At 37.1% G+C, this 17,152-nt stretch overlaps 1 protein-coding gene and 1 long non-coding RNA gene across 9 annotated transcripts in view; one reads left to right on the forward strand and one right to left on the reverse strand.

Annotated features, from left to right (window-relative positions):
• Positions 1-17,152, reverse strand: part of hdac4 (histone deacetylase 4) — a 399,635-nt gene that overhangs the window by 106,224 nt on the left and 276,259 nt on the right. For all 8 annotated transcript variants that reach the window (XR_015498934.1, XR_015498933.1, XR_015498936.1 and 5 more), the window contains 4 exon segments: positions 9,942-10,070; positions 9,470-9,582; positions 6,938-7,054; positions 3,591-3,801 (listed from right to left, as the gene is read on the reverse strand). Coding sequence is in view for 4 of the 8 variants with exons in the window: in XM_087266974.1 (XP_087123100.1) it covers positions 3,591-3,801; positions 6,938-7,054; positions 9,470-9,582; positions 9,942-10,070 (570 nt within the window). In the remaining 4 variants the exon portion in view is untranslated.
• Positions 12,710-15,649, forward strand: LOC137496500 (uncharacterized). Its single transcript, XR_015499848.1, has 6 exons — positions 12,710-12,756; positions 13,076-13,182; positions 14,262-14,388; positions 14,565-14,650; positions 14,967-15,009; positions 15,107-15,649. It is a non-coding gene; the product is annotated as an uncharacterized LOC137496500 (long non-coding RNA).

The raw sequence follows: 17,152 nt of genomic DNA on the forward strand, positions 1-17,152 counted from the left end.
AAAGGGTGATGCTTTTTTTTTTTTGATGGCACAAATTATTATTCAGGGGTGACTGCGCCAGCGAGGCATCTCAGATCAGTATTATTGACCTCTTCTTTCTGCCAGTCTCTCACACGTCTCTCCTGAAGCCCTTCCTGGCACATCAGGAGGCTAATTAACACCCGCCTATGACTAATTTGATTAAAATGAGCCTTCCTTAGTGCGTATTACGAGAAATTGAAACCAATTTATAAAGGGCGCTGCGTAACATACTGTATGCTACGCTAATTACAACCAGTAAATGTATGAGGTCTGCAGGGAGATTATGATCCTGCGAGGCCCCGGGGCCCCTGTCTGTTCAGAGGGATGACAATTCAGAGATTTTAATGGGAAATGATGTGACAAATATGAGAAATATGGGTGCATTAGGAGGATAAACAAACCATGCAAGAACAAATTTAATCAATATGATGCACATAGGTGGTTCATTATTTATTAATATTCATGCATTCATTTTTTTTTGTCTTAGTCTCTTCAGGGGTCGCCACAGTGGAATGAACCGACTACTTATTCATTTGAATTAAATAAATCTAAAATGAGAACAGGTTGGCGGCACCGGTGCTTAGTGGTTAGCACTGTCACCTCACAGCAAGAAGGTCACTGGTTCAAGTCTCCACTGGGCCAGTTGGCATTTCTTTGTGGAGTTTGCATTTTCTCCTCGTGTTGGCGTGGTATTCCTCAGGATGCACCGGTTTCCCTCACAGTCCAAAGGCATGCGCTATAGGTAAATTGGCCGTAGTGTATGAGTGTGTGTGAATGAGAGTGTATGGGTGTTTCCCAGTACTGGGTTGCAGCATAATAATAACTTGAAGGATGTTTTAAAAAAAGAAAAAAAATAACTAAAATGAAATTATGAAAAATAAAGTAATGGGAATTGATTTGCTCACGCTGAAATTCTTTTTATTAAAATTTTAGTGAGGTTTCTGACATATTTGTTTTTATTCTTCAAATAAAATAATTAAATTAAAAGTGGCATTCAAGTTGTAGTAAGAGCTACATTTTTAGATCAAAATTTTAAGTTGATCAACAACATTTAAAAAAATATTTTTCAGTAAACAAACCATCATAAAAACTTGATAATACTATTAATCAGACCTGCCAACGCTTCTGTTTTTCCCGGGAGTCTCCCGTATTTAATACCCATCTCCCACCCTTCTACCGTATTGTTCTGTCTCTCTGAAAACTCCTGGAATCTTTCCGTGTGCACTGCTTTGTAAGTTCAGTATGTTCACTATGTTACAGTACACAACTGCCCCATAACTGGTCAATGTCTTTTGTGTTAGAGAAATGATAGTGATAGTGTGTAACGTTGCAGCATTGCACTTGGTAACGTTCATTCATTCGCAAATTCTCACCCCGTCAATACCTGGACGGGAGACCACATTGGAAACCTAGGTTGATGATGGAAGTGATATTAGTGAGGCCAGCAGGGGGCGCTCAACCTGTGGTTTGTGTGAATCCTAACACCCCAGTATACTGCTCAGTAAGCGCCATATTTCTGATGAGAGGTTAAACAATGCCCACTGGCCTCTGTCCATCATGGCCTCCTAACCATCCCCATATTATAATTGGCTTCATAACTCTGTCTCCACTCCACCAATCAGCTGGTGTGTGATTGTGGGGTCTGGCGCAATATGGCTGCTATCGTGTTATCCATGCAAAGCACTTTGAGTGTCCAGAAAAGCGCTATATAAATGTAAGGAATTCTTCTTCTTCTTCTTTTTCTCCTTCTTCTTCTTATTATTTTGCTGTGGCGACTTCTGAATTTAAGGTATTTTAAGACTTTTTAAGACCCCACATGCACCTTGTAATATCAATAATTTATAATAAATTTTTGTTATTGTTAGTGAGGTAGTAGTTGGGTTTAGGCATTGGGTAGAATTATGTGTATAAAATAAGACAATACTTTATAAGTGCTAATAAATAGGTAATGATACACTCAAAAAATGACTTTTGCTGCTTGTTCAAAGAACTTATTTTAAATTAATTGAAACAACACGACCTATTTCAGGGAATTTCAGTGACTTTTTAAAGGTTAAATTATTTTTTTTAATATAAAATAGTTTAAGACCCCACAGAAAGCATACAACATCAATTATTAATATAGCTGCAAGCAGCAGTTATGGGGCCAAGCACCTAACCTAACATAGCCTAATAGCAAAGCAGTCCAGAGGAAGAATGAGCACTTTTGAACACATCTGTTGGTGCCGTAAACAAGAACAGTTTCACCTATTGAACACTTGGTCAATATGGACTAACAATGATCCGAGTCAAATTTGGTGATATACTGGCAAACAGTCTAGGAGGAGTTTGCAAAAAAATGTTTGAACAAAATCAATATGTCGGACAGGACGTATATAGCCAAATATGGCATATTTAGTATCAATGTCCTCAGCATGACCCAAGGAAAACGTTAAAAATAAGTTTTACCCCAATAAACATATACAGTCTATAATAATAATAATAATAATTCGTTACATTTATATAGCGCTTTTCTGGGCACTCAAAGCGCTTTACACAATGGGGGGGAATCTCCTCATCCACCACCAGTGTGCAGCATCGACCTGGATGACGCGACCGCAGCCATTTTGCGCCAGACCGCACACCACACACCAGCTGATTGGTGGAGAGGAGACAGAGTGATGATATGCCAATCATGATATGGGGAGGGTTAGGAGGCCATGATGGACAGAGGCCAGTGTGCAGATTTGGCCAGGATGCTGGGGTTAAACCCCTACTCTTTTTCGAAGGACATCCTGGGATTTTTAACGACCACAGAGAGTCGGGACCTCGGTTTAACGTCTCATCCGAAAGACGGCGCTCACTGAGCAGTATAGAGTCCCCGTCACTATACTGGGGCATTAGGACCCACACAGACCGCAGGTTGGGCGCCCCCTGCTGGCCTCACTAACACCACTTCCGGCAGCAACCCAGCTTTCCCAAGTGGTCTCCCATCCAGGTACTGACCGGGCGCAGCCCTGCTTAGCTTCAGTGGGCGACCATGTGAGAGTTGCAGAGAGCTAGCTGCCGGTCTAAAATTAATAGCACATTTTTAATTCATTATTGACAATTAGTAAACTGTTTATAACTCGTGACCACTAGGTGGCGCTGTTACCAAATTCATGTGCTGGGGTTATTGTGAGTTGCTAATGACAGACCTAAATATCAATGTTAGTATGTTAAAGCCTTTCAAAGTCTCAGCCTCAGATGCCCTTTGACATCGTGCTAGCACATTTGTTGATGCCGTAAACGACAACCGTTTTGCTGATCGATATAATTTCCATAACACTTGGTCAGCATGGTCTAAAGATGATCAGAGTCAAACTTGCTAACAATTGAATCAACAGTCGAGGAAGAGTTCGCAAAAGAAGGTTTTTGAACAAAATCAATATGGCGAACAGGAAGTTTGCCAAAACATGGCACAGTGTTTGGTATCAACGTTCACAGGATGACCCAAATAATAATTTGATATCAAATTTACCAAAATAAATCTATTTTTAAAGATTCGTTATTGATGGTTATTATTATTATTTGTTATGCCAGCGACTGACCTGCGACCAGGGAGTTCTGAGCGGCCGACTGCTCCAGAAGCACCATATGCTGGAGGAGAGTGTTGTGAGCCGAGCCGCTTTCCCGCTCCAAGCTGGAGGCGGCCAGGTATGACGGCAGGTGGGCTCCTGGCATGAACGGAGTGGTTATGGGGATTCCTGGCTGTAAGCCTGGCACTGCCATCCTGTCACCATCCTGCTGGCCCGATGCCACCTGTGTGTGTGTGTGAACAGAAAGAATGAGACTGTAAGCTGAAAGAATCCTGCAGCGGGAATCACAGGCTAATCTTTATTTTGTCCAAGAAAATGATGCACCAGCAATTCTGTGACAATAAAAACACGTTTCAAAATTACATAAACGTGAACAGAATGCAAAACATGAATCCAAGGCAAATCACAATATCTATAAATAAAGATAACAAATGTGCACATTTATTTTCTATAAAATAGCAACAATGTACAGCAAGTGCAGAAGTGTATGCCTAAAATATTTGCTATGGTCGGTTATGAGATATTGTGAAATCATAAAAATAAAAAATTTAACAAAAAAAATTCATAGTAAACTGCTAATGCTAAAACTTTTAACCTAAAAATGCATTCTAATTTAATATTTTTTTATACATAAGTTAATACATTACACTCATCATATGCTACAGCACACAAAAACAAAAAAAAACATTATTTTGGTCACATTTTAATAATAATAATTCCCTACATTTAAATAGCGCTTTTCTGGGTCCTCAAAGCGCTTTACACAATGGGGGGGGGGATCTCCTCATCCACCACCAGTGTGCAGCATCCACCTGTATGACGCAACAGCAGCCATTTTACGCCAGACCGGACACCACACACCAGCTGATCGATGGAGAGGAGACAGAGATGAAGCCAATTGAAATATGCGGATGGTTAGGAGGCCATGACGAACAGAGGCCAGTGGGCAGATTTGGCCAGGATGCCGGGGTTAAACCCTTACTCTTTTTCGAAGGACATCCTGGGATTTTTTAACGACCACAGAGAGTCGGGACCTCGGTTTAACATCTCATCCGAATGACGGCGCTCACTGAGCAGTATAGCGTCCCCGTCACTATACTGGGGCATTAGGACCCACACAGACCGCAGGTTGGGCACCCCCTGCTGGCCTCACAGTATATATTTTAATACACTTCATGCTATTAACGAACCAATAAAGGTGCAGTAGGTGATCTGCCTAAATGCTATCCGTTAACATAATATCTTTGAAGCACAGTCCCGCTCCCCTGCCATCCAAAGCCACGCCTCCTAAAGTCACAAACGTGACCCACTAGATCATGTCATTTGCCAGTTAGAAAACTTTATAGTACAGTAACTTTATAATACAACAATTCTGAACGAAAAACTGTATTATATTCAGCATATTTTCAGTTGTGTAGCAGCAAAACTTGTCAAAAGCGCTCGCAGTTGAAAAAAGTCAACTCTGAGCGGAAAAAGCGTCAGTCGTTTCTTTTTCATTCTCCAATCAAATTAAAGCAGAGGCGGAGTTTCTATTGAGGTCACAGCAGTGTTTGTGTTGTCAAAATGACTAAGGGGCTTTTAAAGATGGAGGAGACACTAGCGATTGCTCTTTTGAGTAATCTGGAGCTGTATAACTATGCAAATCTTAAATATCATATTATTATTAAATATTAACTTTATAGCAATATCAACAGCAACAATCACACACAATACACAGCTAATTCAGTCATTAGCCACTTTCACACATACAGACCTTTCCGGTAAATTACCGGCAATTTTCTGGAAAGGTGTGTGTGTGTGTGAACAGGTCCTTTATGAAAATACCGGTAAATTCGTTCTGGCTATTTTCCTGAGAGAGTAGTTGTAACATTACCGGTAATTTGCCGGAATGCTGCGCTGTGTGAACGCAGAAGGAAGATTGCCGGAAAGAGCGCGTGCACGTCTAGAACGTGCTGATGTGAGACGTCTGCTTTAGCCAATCAGACCAGTCAGAGGCATTCACGCCATTGCATTTTATGAGAATAAAAGCCTTTAAATATTTTCCCAGACACATTTAGCTGCTAGAAATTAGTCAGATCACGTTTATATGTTCATCTTAATGCCAACTGTGTAAATAATTATCGCTAAGATGATAAGCCGTTGTTTACCTTCAAGTTTTGCGTGTGCCTGTGAAACAGCCCGTGAGCGCCAGCACACACACATATCATGTACATCTTGACATGTGAAAGTGTTCCTCCATATGTTTTCATCGAAGTTGTTCACAATATTGATCATCCACAGGGTTTGTAATGTAGTCAAATGTTTACAAATACAAGCGCAGCCATTTAGAGCTCATTTCTGGTTAATGATGTCAGAATTTACCGCTATTTTGGAATGGATGTGGGAATGCTCTTTTCTGGAAAAATTCTGTAACGTCTTCGCCTCTGTGAACAGCACTTTTTTAAATCTACCGGTAAAGTCATTCCGTAAATTTTCCATATATTTACCAGTATCACTGTGTGAAAGGAGCACCTTATAGCACATAAAAGGCACACCACGCTTTTCTTTTTTTGTCAACAAAAAAGGCAGTGTGGTGCGCCTTGTGTTTTGGAATGTAAAAGCGTGTTCAGTGTGATTAGCCCCTAAGACTTTTAGCTTTGTTAACTGTTCATTTGCTGCATATTAATAGTTAAGGTAGTAGTTTAGTTTTTGTATTGCATTGGATTAAGGATGTAGAATAAGATAATACTTCATAAGTGCTAATAAATAGGTAAAATCTTAAAAAAAAAAAAAAAACTTTTACTGTTTATTTAAATACTTCTTTAAAATGAATTAAAATAGCATGATTCATAATTTTTGGGACAACCTAATTATTTTAGACAAGATAATGGAATTGTTTGGAACCCTGCATTTTTTTACAGTGTACACTTGTCCCAAACCAAATCAACAAAACTAACTTAATCATTTTTATAAATTTAAGTGGATGTAACATAAAACAATTAAATTGATCCAAACAACTCGGCTCATTTTAAACAAGTAGTTAAAATAAAAAAATAAAAACCAGAAAAATTAACCACCAGAGTAAATGGTGTGAATTGTAACTTGAACTGAAGTGTTCCTCATTTTTTTAATCCCTCCCCTTTCATTCATCATTCTTTCTGCCTGCGTCAATGAGCTCTGGTCAGCCATTGTTTCTCAAAAGACTCTTTCTAAAACGGCACTGGTGCTGAAAAGCCATATGTGGCACCCTGACGGTCCAGAGAGAAAAACAGAGAGAGAGAGAGAAAGAGAGAGAGAGAGAGAGAGAGAGAGAGAGAGAGAGAGAGAGAGAGAGAGAGAGAGAGAGAGAGAGAGAGAGAAGGAAGGAAGGATAGACTCACGCTGGAGGGGCCGGTGGCTGGCAGACCCAGGGTGATGTTTGGAAGGGAGGGCGATGTGTACAGAGACAGCTGGCTAACAGGACCCTCTCTGCCCGTGAGTCTGTGTGCCAACGATGGCTGGAACGACACACACACATACACACAAACATATGCACAGATAAATAAACCCCAGCGATAAAAACAAACAGCTCTGTCTGGTTGCTGTCCGGACCCCTGTGGGACACGTCTACAGAAGCAGACTGTCCACGTCTGAAAAACATGCATGGAATTGGCCAGGAAAAAAAAAAAACATTGAACTTTTTTTCCAAAAGCAACATGACAAGTGCAACCTCCAAGAAAACTGACAAAATGTGTCCTGAAGATGAAGATATTTAGAGGTTAATTTAGAAACACAGGAGAGCCATTAAAGTGGATGTTTTCAGGTATTTTACTACTGCTAAATGGCTTTCTTTGGTATGCTTAATTCAATTCATGTTGATTTCTGTAGTGCTTTTTACAATGCACTAAATTATTTGACTATAAACTATATACTATATGACTTTTACAGTCAAAAGCAGCTTAATATGAAGTTCTAGTAAATTAAAACTGCTTCAGTTCAATCTGTTGTTTAGTTTAGTTCACTGAAAATGTCACTGCTGAAAGCAAAACACTAAAGAGCAAATCCACAGACATATAAGAAATAATAATAATAGGAACAATAATAATAATAATAATAATAATAATAGTAATAATAACAATAATAATAATTTTAATAATAATAATAACAATGATACTACTACTACTAAAAATAATAACAATATTTGTATTATTTTTATTATTATTATTATTATTATTATTATTATTATTATTATTATTATTATTATTATTATTATTATTATTATTATATTAGGACCAGTGTTGGAGGTAACGTATAATGAAAAAACTCGAGTTACGTAATAATAATAATTTTTATTAAGTAATGAGTAAAGTTATGCAATACTTAAAAAAAATAATAAATTGGTAATAATATTTGAGTTATTTTTTGAAAATGTAACACCAGTTACTTTTTTGTTTAATTAAGTAGCTTTAAAAAAATTAATTGCTCGATTAAAACTAAAGTTTTCCCAGAGATGGGTTATGGCTGGAAGGGCAACCGCTGCGTAAAAACTTGCTGGATAAGTTGGCGGTTCATTCCGCTGTGGCGACCTTAGAATAATAAAGGGACTAAGCCGACAAGACAATGAATGAATGAATGAATGATAATAAACAAACAAATAAATAATAAATAAATAAGCATAAAACAAACAAACAAATACATAAATAAATGAATGAATAAATAAATAAATAAATAAATAAATAAATAAATAAATAAATAAATAAATAAATAAATAAATAAATAAATAAATAAATGGAGGCCCAGTAATTAGCAAAATCTGGAATATGATTCTAATCGTTTAATTCATCTCACAATGCATGATCCTAAAATCGCCTTTCCACGGCACACAACATTCTGACATGACTGTTAAAATACACCCCCTTGAAACAGTTGCACAGGATTTTCAGTTTTGTCGTGCACCATGGGAGAGAAGCTGATTCTGGCAAAAGCTTTATTCTCTGTACATTCACCGTAGTTGAATAAATGAACACTAGAAATTCACAGGCCGCTAAACATTTTGGAGGGAATGTGGAGACAACTTTAAGTATATACAGTTGAAGTCAGAATTATTAGCCCCCCTTTTATTTAATTTATTTTATATATATTTCCCAAATGATGTTTAACAGAGCAAGGAAATTTTCACAGTATGTCTGATAATATTTTTTCTTCTGAAAAAAAGTCTTATTTTTTATTTCGGCTAGAATAAAAGCAGTTTAATTTTTTTTAAACCCTTTTAAGGTCACAATTATTAGCCCCTTTAAGCTATATATTTTTTTTGTTAGTCTAGAGAACAAACCATCATTATATAATAACTTGCCTAAGTACCCTAACCTGCCTAGTTAACCTAATTAACCTAGTTAAGCCTTTAAATGTCACTTTAAGCTGTATAGAAGTGTCTTGAAAAATATCTAGTCAAATATTATTTACTGTCAACATGGCAAAGATAAAATTAATCAGTTATTAGAAATGAGTTATTAAAACTATTGTTTAGAAATGTGTGGATAAAATCTTCTCTTCGTTAAACTACTTTTTTATTACTACTATTTTTTATTACTCATTTATGAATAAAAAATGTTTTAATATAGACTGTTTTATAACAAAAAAAAAAACTAACAATAATTCTTATCTTACGCACATGGACCTGATTGGGCAACACTGGAATACATCACATCCAGTCAACCAATGGCATACAGTCGAGTCTCAGAAGTTCAAATATTTTAACGGATCTGCAGCTCAAATTGGATCTGAATTTTACGCATACAGAGATGATCGGAATTCCACGCAGCTCCCAGACTACTCTCCATTGGAAATGAATGACTTGTCGTGTGCAGTGGAAAGGCAGCTTAACCAACAGTGATCATCAATTCATTAACAATAAATCCTGCAGAGCTCAGTACCTCCACTGCGCTGTTGGAGATTGATCCAGCGATGCCGTTCTCATTGGTAATGTTGTTTGAGCTGTTGTTGGGTGAACTCGGGCCAGAGCCAGGAGCACTGCTGCATGCCGACTCTGGGAGAAAATTGTCTAGATTAATGGAGTGCCAGTCAAGAAGGAACAGATGCTGGAGTCTCGCTCTAACACTCAAGTTAGGGCTGAACAATACTGGAAAAATCTGAGGTTGCCATATTTTATTTCTTCTGTAATACATTTTGCCATATGAATACACTTTCACAAGATTGTTTGAATAGTCTAATGGCATTCAGTATTTATTGCTTTGTCTAAAAACATCTACAAATTATTGGATCAAGTATTGTTTTAGAGTTTTTCCTTAAAACAAGCTAAATTATCTGCTAGTGGGGAAAGTTAAATCTTCTATTTTTTGCTTTGAAATGAATAAACTGTGACTGATGGGAGTCGTATCCACTCACCTGCCATGTCCAGAGAGCGTTTCTTTGCAGTGGTGATGGGTCCGTCCTTCCTCCTTAGCAGAGGGCTGCTCCTGCGCTCGCTGACCTTCTGCTTCAGCCTGGACCGCAGCTTTAGATTGGGCTCAGATGCTGATGGTAGAAAAAAGAAGAAGAAAAGGAGAGTTGTTAAATGAAGGATGATTAATTTTGTGACAGTGTTTAAGTAGAAAGGTGGGTGTGCATCAAAATAGGGGACATTTATATTAAGACTAGGTCCAAAATGCACTGTATTATCCACTGCCTATGAGCCCATTTACATTAGGGCAGGGCGATACGACAAAAATTAAATAAGTCCTCTCATATCCTGATAATGGTTTATATCATGATTTATTCAATCAGTTAATTTTATATTTATATTAATAACAGATTTCTTTATCTTTGCCATGACGACAGTAAATAATATTTGACTATATATTTTTCAAGACACTTCTATACAGCTTAAAGTGACATTTAAAGGCTTAACTTGGTTAATTAGGTTAACTAGGCAGGTTAAGGTAATTAGGCAGGTTATTGTATAACGATGGTTTGTTCTGTAGACTATCGAAAACAATATATAGCTTAATAATATTGACCTTAAATTGGTTTAAAAAAAATTAGCTGTTTTTACTCCAGCCAAAATGAAACAAATAAGACTTTCTCCAGAAGAAAAAATATTATCAGACATACTGTGAAAATTTCCTTGCTCTGTTAAACATCATTTGGGAAATAATTAAAAAGGAAAATTTCAAAGGGGTTTTAATAATTCTGTATTCAACTGTAGTTGTATGTATAAACTTTTTAATAAATATAATGTTGTATAACAATGTTATAAGCCCAAAAAGATTCATAACCTTGGCAAATGCTGGCTTAAAATTACTTTTTTTCAATAAGAAGTTTTTCTTTGACAAGAAATGACACAGGCTTACCCAAAAATGTAATTAAAAAATGTAAATTATAATCAAAATAAAAATTATCAATTTTTATTTACCTTCGGGGTAACTTTAATACTAAATTTAGAGTCATCCTAAAGGTTATTAGACCAAAAACAAAACTGTATATAAATAACAACTTATTTTTTGTTTTCGGTCTCAAAAACCCTGTTGTCATGTAAACAAAGAGGCATATGAATAGATTCCGGTTTGGCTGAAAATGTACTGTGAATGTGCTACTTTATTAACCTTTTTTTTTTTTTATTGAATGTTAGTACATTTGAAAAGCCCAAAGTATACCATTTTACATCATTAAAAAAAGAATAGAGCGTCTGTGCTTTTTCCCCTCTTCAAAAAACTGAGCAATAAAATATGTTTGCAACATCACTGTACTGCTCACGCTATGCTAGATGTACATAAACCTTGAAGCTAAAACTGAAGTCCTTAAATAAACAGCAACTTTGTTTGACAATCCCTAATAAAGACTAACTTCAAAAGATTTGACGGATGTTCTTTACTTAATCTATTAGGGCTGCGCAATGCTGAAAAAAAAGTGATATATGATATTGTTGAGCATTGTGTAAACAATTTTCTTATGATATGACCCTAGAAAAAAATAATGCAAATATTTTTATTAACTATGCCAAGGTGCAAACAATAAGTCTTTAAATAGTATTTGACCCACATTATGCCAATTTGGCGACAATTACTTTAAATCCAAAGGGGTGGAGCTACAAACGCCTCATATCATCATTAATGGGAGGGACTTTCCCCTTCCTATGCATACAAAGGGAGAATAGTGTTTTAATGAAGTTTGATTCTAAAAAATAAAATTAATTAATTTTTACCATTAGACGTTAGTTCACCTTTAAAATATAGAAAATTCTAATTTATTCAAAAATAAAACAAACAAACAAATATAATTTTAATTGAATATTCAGAGAATGATTTAGTCATTAAAAAAAGGTGACTTCAGGACATATTCTGTCCAATGCAAAGATTAAAAGACCAACACATCTGACACCAGCATGACCCGACCCAAGCAACTAATTAATCCTTATAAAAGAGGCTATCTCAGGCCACTCATTAAGTGCGAAATTCCAGATTCCCATTGGGGGAAGAAAAAAACCCAGAAAAAAAACAATGGCGCAAACTAGCATCTGAACAACTTCCAGCTTGGCTCAGCAACTTGCCCAAAAGTTTAATCAAGTCTGTCTAAGTGTAAACGCTGCAAATGAATACCGCTCGCCTCAGAGCGCTTTCGGTTAAACAGTTTGCAAACACTTGCTCTTGGGGTGCGATGTAGCGTGTCAGAACAGGCCGGCAATTACCAAAATGAAAGTTCACCGCGAGGGTCATGCCTATTTGAAGCCGCCATCGAGGCACGGCCGTTTCTCCGGCTGACATTTTCACCCGCTCGCATTCTCCAACAAAGGCCTCTCAATGCCCCTCTTGCCCCAATTGTGCTCTGACGCTTAATCCTTGCTTCGTTCGTGACCCGGTGTCAAAAATGTGTGAGAAGAGCACGCAAAGTTCATTAGGAGCCATGCAGCCTCGGCCCCTGTAAAGAGCGCTCAATGGATATTTGGAACGAGATTTTATGCACTCTTTGCCACCTACACAGCAAATTCATCTGAGTTAAATTCTCGGTGTTGAAGCATTTCAGAGTAAAGTGTTGACGTTAAAGAGTTAGATTTTGATAAATGAATATAATAAGAGTTAGAATTGATTTTATTCAGTGCGAAATCAAGGAGTTATCTTTTCTACACTTGGTGGTGTTATTTCCAACATCCGGGAATTCATGCAGCCCCAGTCACTGAAGAATTTTCCAGACGCCATTTTCCATCTGAGGTTTAGAACAGCAACTGGTGAGTCAAACTACCTAAATGTTGGTATTTTTCTGACTTTCTCTAAGGAAATACAGTTGTAAACATATTGTTAAGTTAATAACTTTAGAATGGAGTGACAATTTTAATCTTCTGCGGTTCATTCATGGTCGTTTGTGTATCTAGCTTAACTGCATTACTATTCACTTCTTTTCAAGAATGTTTTATATATGCTCACGCATACATAGTGCATAAAAACATCAAATGTACATGTTCAACACATTTCTGTCACGCTTAATGCCATTTTGTGCGTTGTTACCCATCTGTAAAATAAAATCGACACTTCTCCTTTAATTCGAAGCAAACTAGCGAGGGAATCACCGGAGCAGCCTAGCCTACTCTGCCCGGATGCTAACGGCAACACAGGACGGTTTCCATAAGCTCTGGAGAGTTTCTAAAACATATATGGTGAGTAAATGAATATATGCTTACTTGTAAAAGGCTTCCTGACTAAAACATATGATTGTTTGTTATTCGTGTACGTTAATTTGGTTGTTTTAAACACCGCGGCCCTTTTAAACTGGTTCATTCGTGGCCGTCCATATACCGTTAGTTGATAGACTCGCGTGATAACGTAACGTTACGCTTGAATTATATTAAGCGTTGACAACCATTAAAGTCGGAATGTTAACATTAAAAAAATTAAAATGACCGCGTTTGCACTTTCTCAGACTTTTAAGGTTACAGAAGTCTCCTGGAAGTTGTGGGACTAACATTAACGTTATCCCGCAAATGCACAGAGACTCCCAGATGCCCAAGTAGATGCCCGCAAATGAATGATAATCTCCGGGAAATCGCGCGTCTCCCGCCCGGTCATTAAACACTTTACACACCCCTCTCCACCGCATCCCTCCCTGCTCTTCAGGTACGTCGCGCGCAAGTCACCCCCACCGCTCTTCAGGTACGTCGCGCGCAAGTCACCCCCACCGCTCTTCAGGTACGTCGCGCGCAAGTCACCCCCACCGCTCTTCAGGTACGTCGCGCGCAAGTCACCCCCACCGCTCTTTAGGTACGTCGCGCGCAACTCATCCCATTGTTCTTTAGGTACTCATTTCTCCCGCTACCTCCCGCAAATCAACTCTGTATCCCCCGAAAATTACTTTTCCCAACTCGGGATGTCTGACGTTAGTAAGTTAGGCTATTTCTGTAGTCAGGAACATCTTAGTCAAGCTTTTTCTCCGGCATGATATTGTGCTTAAAACTATAGGCTAAACTTAGCATGTACTGTGCACAACATTTCCTTTTTATTAAAGACAATTTAGTGCATTGTAAACAGCCACCTGTCTGTAAAATTAATCAACTGATTCATATTTGAGCAGCCTAATGATGATACAGGTTTGATTTGTAGATTTATTATCAATAATCAACATCTGAATCAAAATATATCTGAAAAAGTGTGAGGCATACTTTGTGATGTTCATCTCTCTTTTTTAATCTGAAGGTTATGCATATGTGTTAGATACTAATGTGTTGTTGTTTTTTAACAGCCACAGTTCTCTATACAATAACACAAGACCCTGTGACAGTGGCTGATTAGAGACGGATGGTGTATTTCCAGAGTTGGTGAAATGACCAAGTACACCTTCTTGGTCATATGTGGTGATAATAATGAAGGTATGTTTGATAAAGTTCTGTATTTGTTTCACAATAAGCTAAGAGGGTATTAGAGCATTAAAGAATAATGAATGACATGAAGGTGATAAGTTTTGTATTGTGGGTGAACTGTTACTTAAATAATGTTTTGCTCTTTACTTTGCACTTTTCCTCTTCTGCTTATCCTAATATTTTAGATTATATTTGGACCTGAATCATCTGCTAGACTCCAGTAAAGGTGGCCTCAATACTGGACCTGAAAGGGCCTAACAAGTTGAATCTGGTAAAGAAACACACACACACGCACGCACGCACGCACGCACGCACGCACACGCTTACAGAAAACTGTTGTTTATGAAGTTTATGAATATTTTTTACACTGTGGCCAATATTTTGGGGAAGTCAGCATCACTAAATGATATAAAAGATTTTAAGCTCCTCTAAATTTTGCTCCAAGTGTTGTGTTAAATTCAGGATTCTGGACAGACAGCTGCCTGTTTTTCCAGTTCTAGTCATAGTGGTTAACCTAATTGTTTTTGGAGATCCAACAGTGATATATGTGTTTTTTCTACTTTTCCATATCCTGTCACCTCAACCAGCTGGGAGAGTCAAGTTGTGGATCATCATGAAGATTTTCAAAAGGTGAGTTTAGATTTCTTGAATGTTTTATTTACTTTAAATGTTCTTTTAAATATATCATAGAATTTGATTGCAATTTGTTTTCAAACATTTTTCTTAGTCATGCTGGAGTCTTGAAGAGTTCTTAGATGAGCATCACCCTATATCCGTGCATCAGGAACCACCAGACGAGCGATCAGCAGCTACTACATCGTCATGGATAAAAAGGTCATCCTGTGGCTGGGAAGCACTTCATTCACAGGACATGCTTGATGAGATTTCCTAGCTCCAGTTTGTTTTCACACAAGTTTACAGCATTTATACCTTCATTTAAACTGCTGTGTTTGATATGGAGGACCAAGGAAACACCAGAAGTGAAAGATTTGCACGCCAAGTTGTTTAAAATGTAATTTCAGAAGAAAACTATGAGTTCAGAAGTAAACTATGAGTGACGATATATTGAACTTTCAAATTGCTCTGATAACACATCAAGTTTGGACCAAAGGACTGAAACAGCCTTTTTGAGCACTGGTCATACATATTTTGTTGATACTGTCTGTACTAATAAAACATTTAAAGCATATTTGACATTGTTGCATTTTAAAAACTGAATGAATTGTTGAAGTGGTGAATGTTTTCAAATAAAATGTTTTTTCTTTTGTAATTTACAGTCTATTTGACCTTTTTACCATATTTACACTCAAGAGAGTTGAATAAAATAACAATATATTACACCAGGCGGTGTTAAATATAGTTACATTTTTTAACTCTGCCCAGAGTTAAAATTAACCCTTACTTCGGTGTCAATGTGCCAACCCTTTTGAAAGTGTTGATTTAACTTTGTTTTGAGTGGACCCCATGAGACACTTTCAAAGTGTTGAAATTAACACCCATAGAGTTGTTTTGGGTCCCCATATTTTGCTGTGTACAGCCGCTAACAAAAGGCCATGAATAAATCTGTCAAATTTCTCAAATCATACGCATAGGTTGTTCCATGGTGTAGAGGGGCACGCTTTCTCGCTCCTTAATTACGTGTCTGTCTTGAACAAGCGTTTTTTTTTTTTTTTGGTAAATCATACATAACTGTTCGCTACCTGCTATTGGGATAAGAACCCCTTTTTTCCAGAGTTTTTATTTTATTTTGCTTTCAGTTTTGACATATTGTAATACAGCCTTTTACAATCATAAACAAATCTTAACCACAATATTGCTGTATTTACTAAATATACAGATTAAAATGATGGATGGATGACAGACGGACGGATAGATAGATATTTGTACTTTCTTGTACTGCCAGTGCTTGTTTTTCACCAATTAGTTCATTTATTCATTGTTTTTGCTTACCTTTGCCTTATATGTCCACAGTGCTTAAGTTATTTGTTTCAGTATTGGCTTCAGATAGATACTCTAGATAGACAGACAGATGGATGGACATAAGGACAAACGGATAGATGGAAAGATACTTTAGACAGACAGACAGACAGACAGCTAGACATATATACAGACAGACAGACAGACAGACAGACAGACAGACAGACAGACAGACAGACAGACAGACAGACAGACAGACAGACAGACAGACAGACAGACAGACAGACAGATAGATAGATAGATAGATAGATAGATAGATAGATAGATAGATAGATAGATAGACAGATAGATATATAGACAGATAGATATATAGACAGATAGATACAGATAGATAGAGACACAGACATAGACAGATATGGATGGATGGATGGATGGATGGATATAGTTTGTACTTTCTTGTACTGCCAGCGCTTGTTTTTCACCAATTTGTTCATTAATTCTTTGATTGTGCTCACCTGTGCCTTATATGCCCACAGTGCTTAAGTTATTTGTTTCAGTATTGGCTTCAGATAGATACTCTAGATAGACAGACAGATGGATGGACATATGGACAAATGGATAGATGGAAAGATACTTTAGACAGACAGACAGACAGACAGACAGACAGACATATATACAGATAGATAGATAGATAGATAGATAGATAGATAGATAGATAGATAGATAGATAGATAGATAGATAGATAGATAGATAGATAGATAGATAGATAGATAGATAGATAGATAGATAGATAGATGATAGGATGATGAGGAATATAATGGAGAAACAATAAGACTTTTTTCAAGATATTTTGAT

Source organism: Danio rerio, chromosome 9, assembly GCF_052040795.2.
Source record: "Danio rerio strain M-AB ecotype USA chromosome 9, GRCz13ab, whole genome shotgun sequence".
Lineage (NCBI taxonomy): Eukaryota > Metazoa > Chordata > Actinopteri > Cypriniformes > Danionidae > Danio > Danio rerio.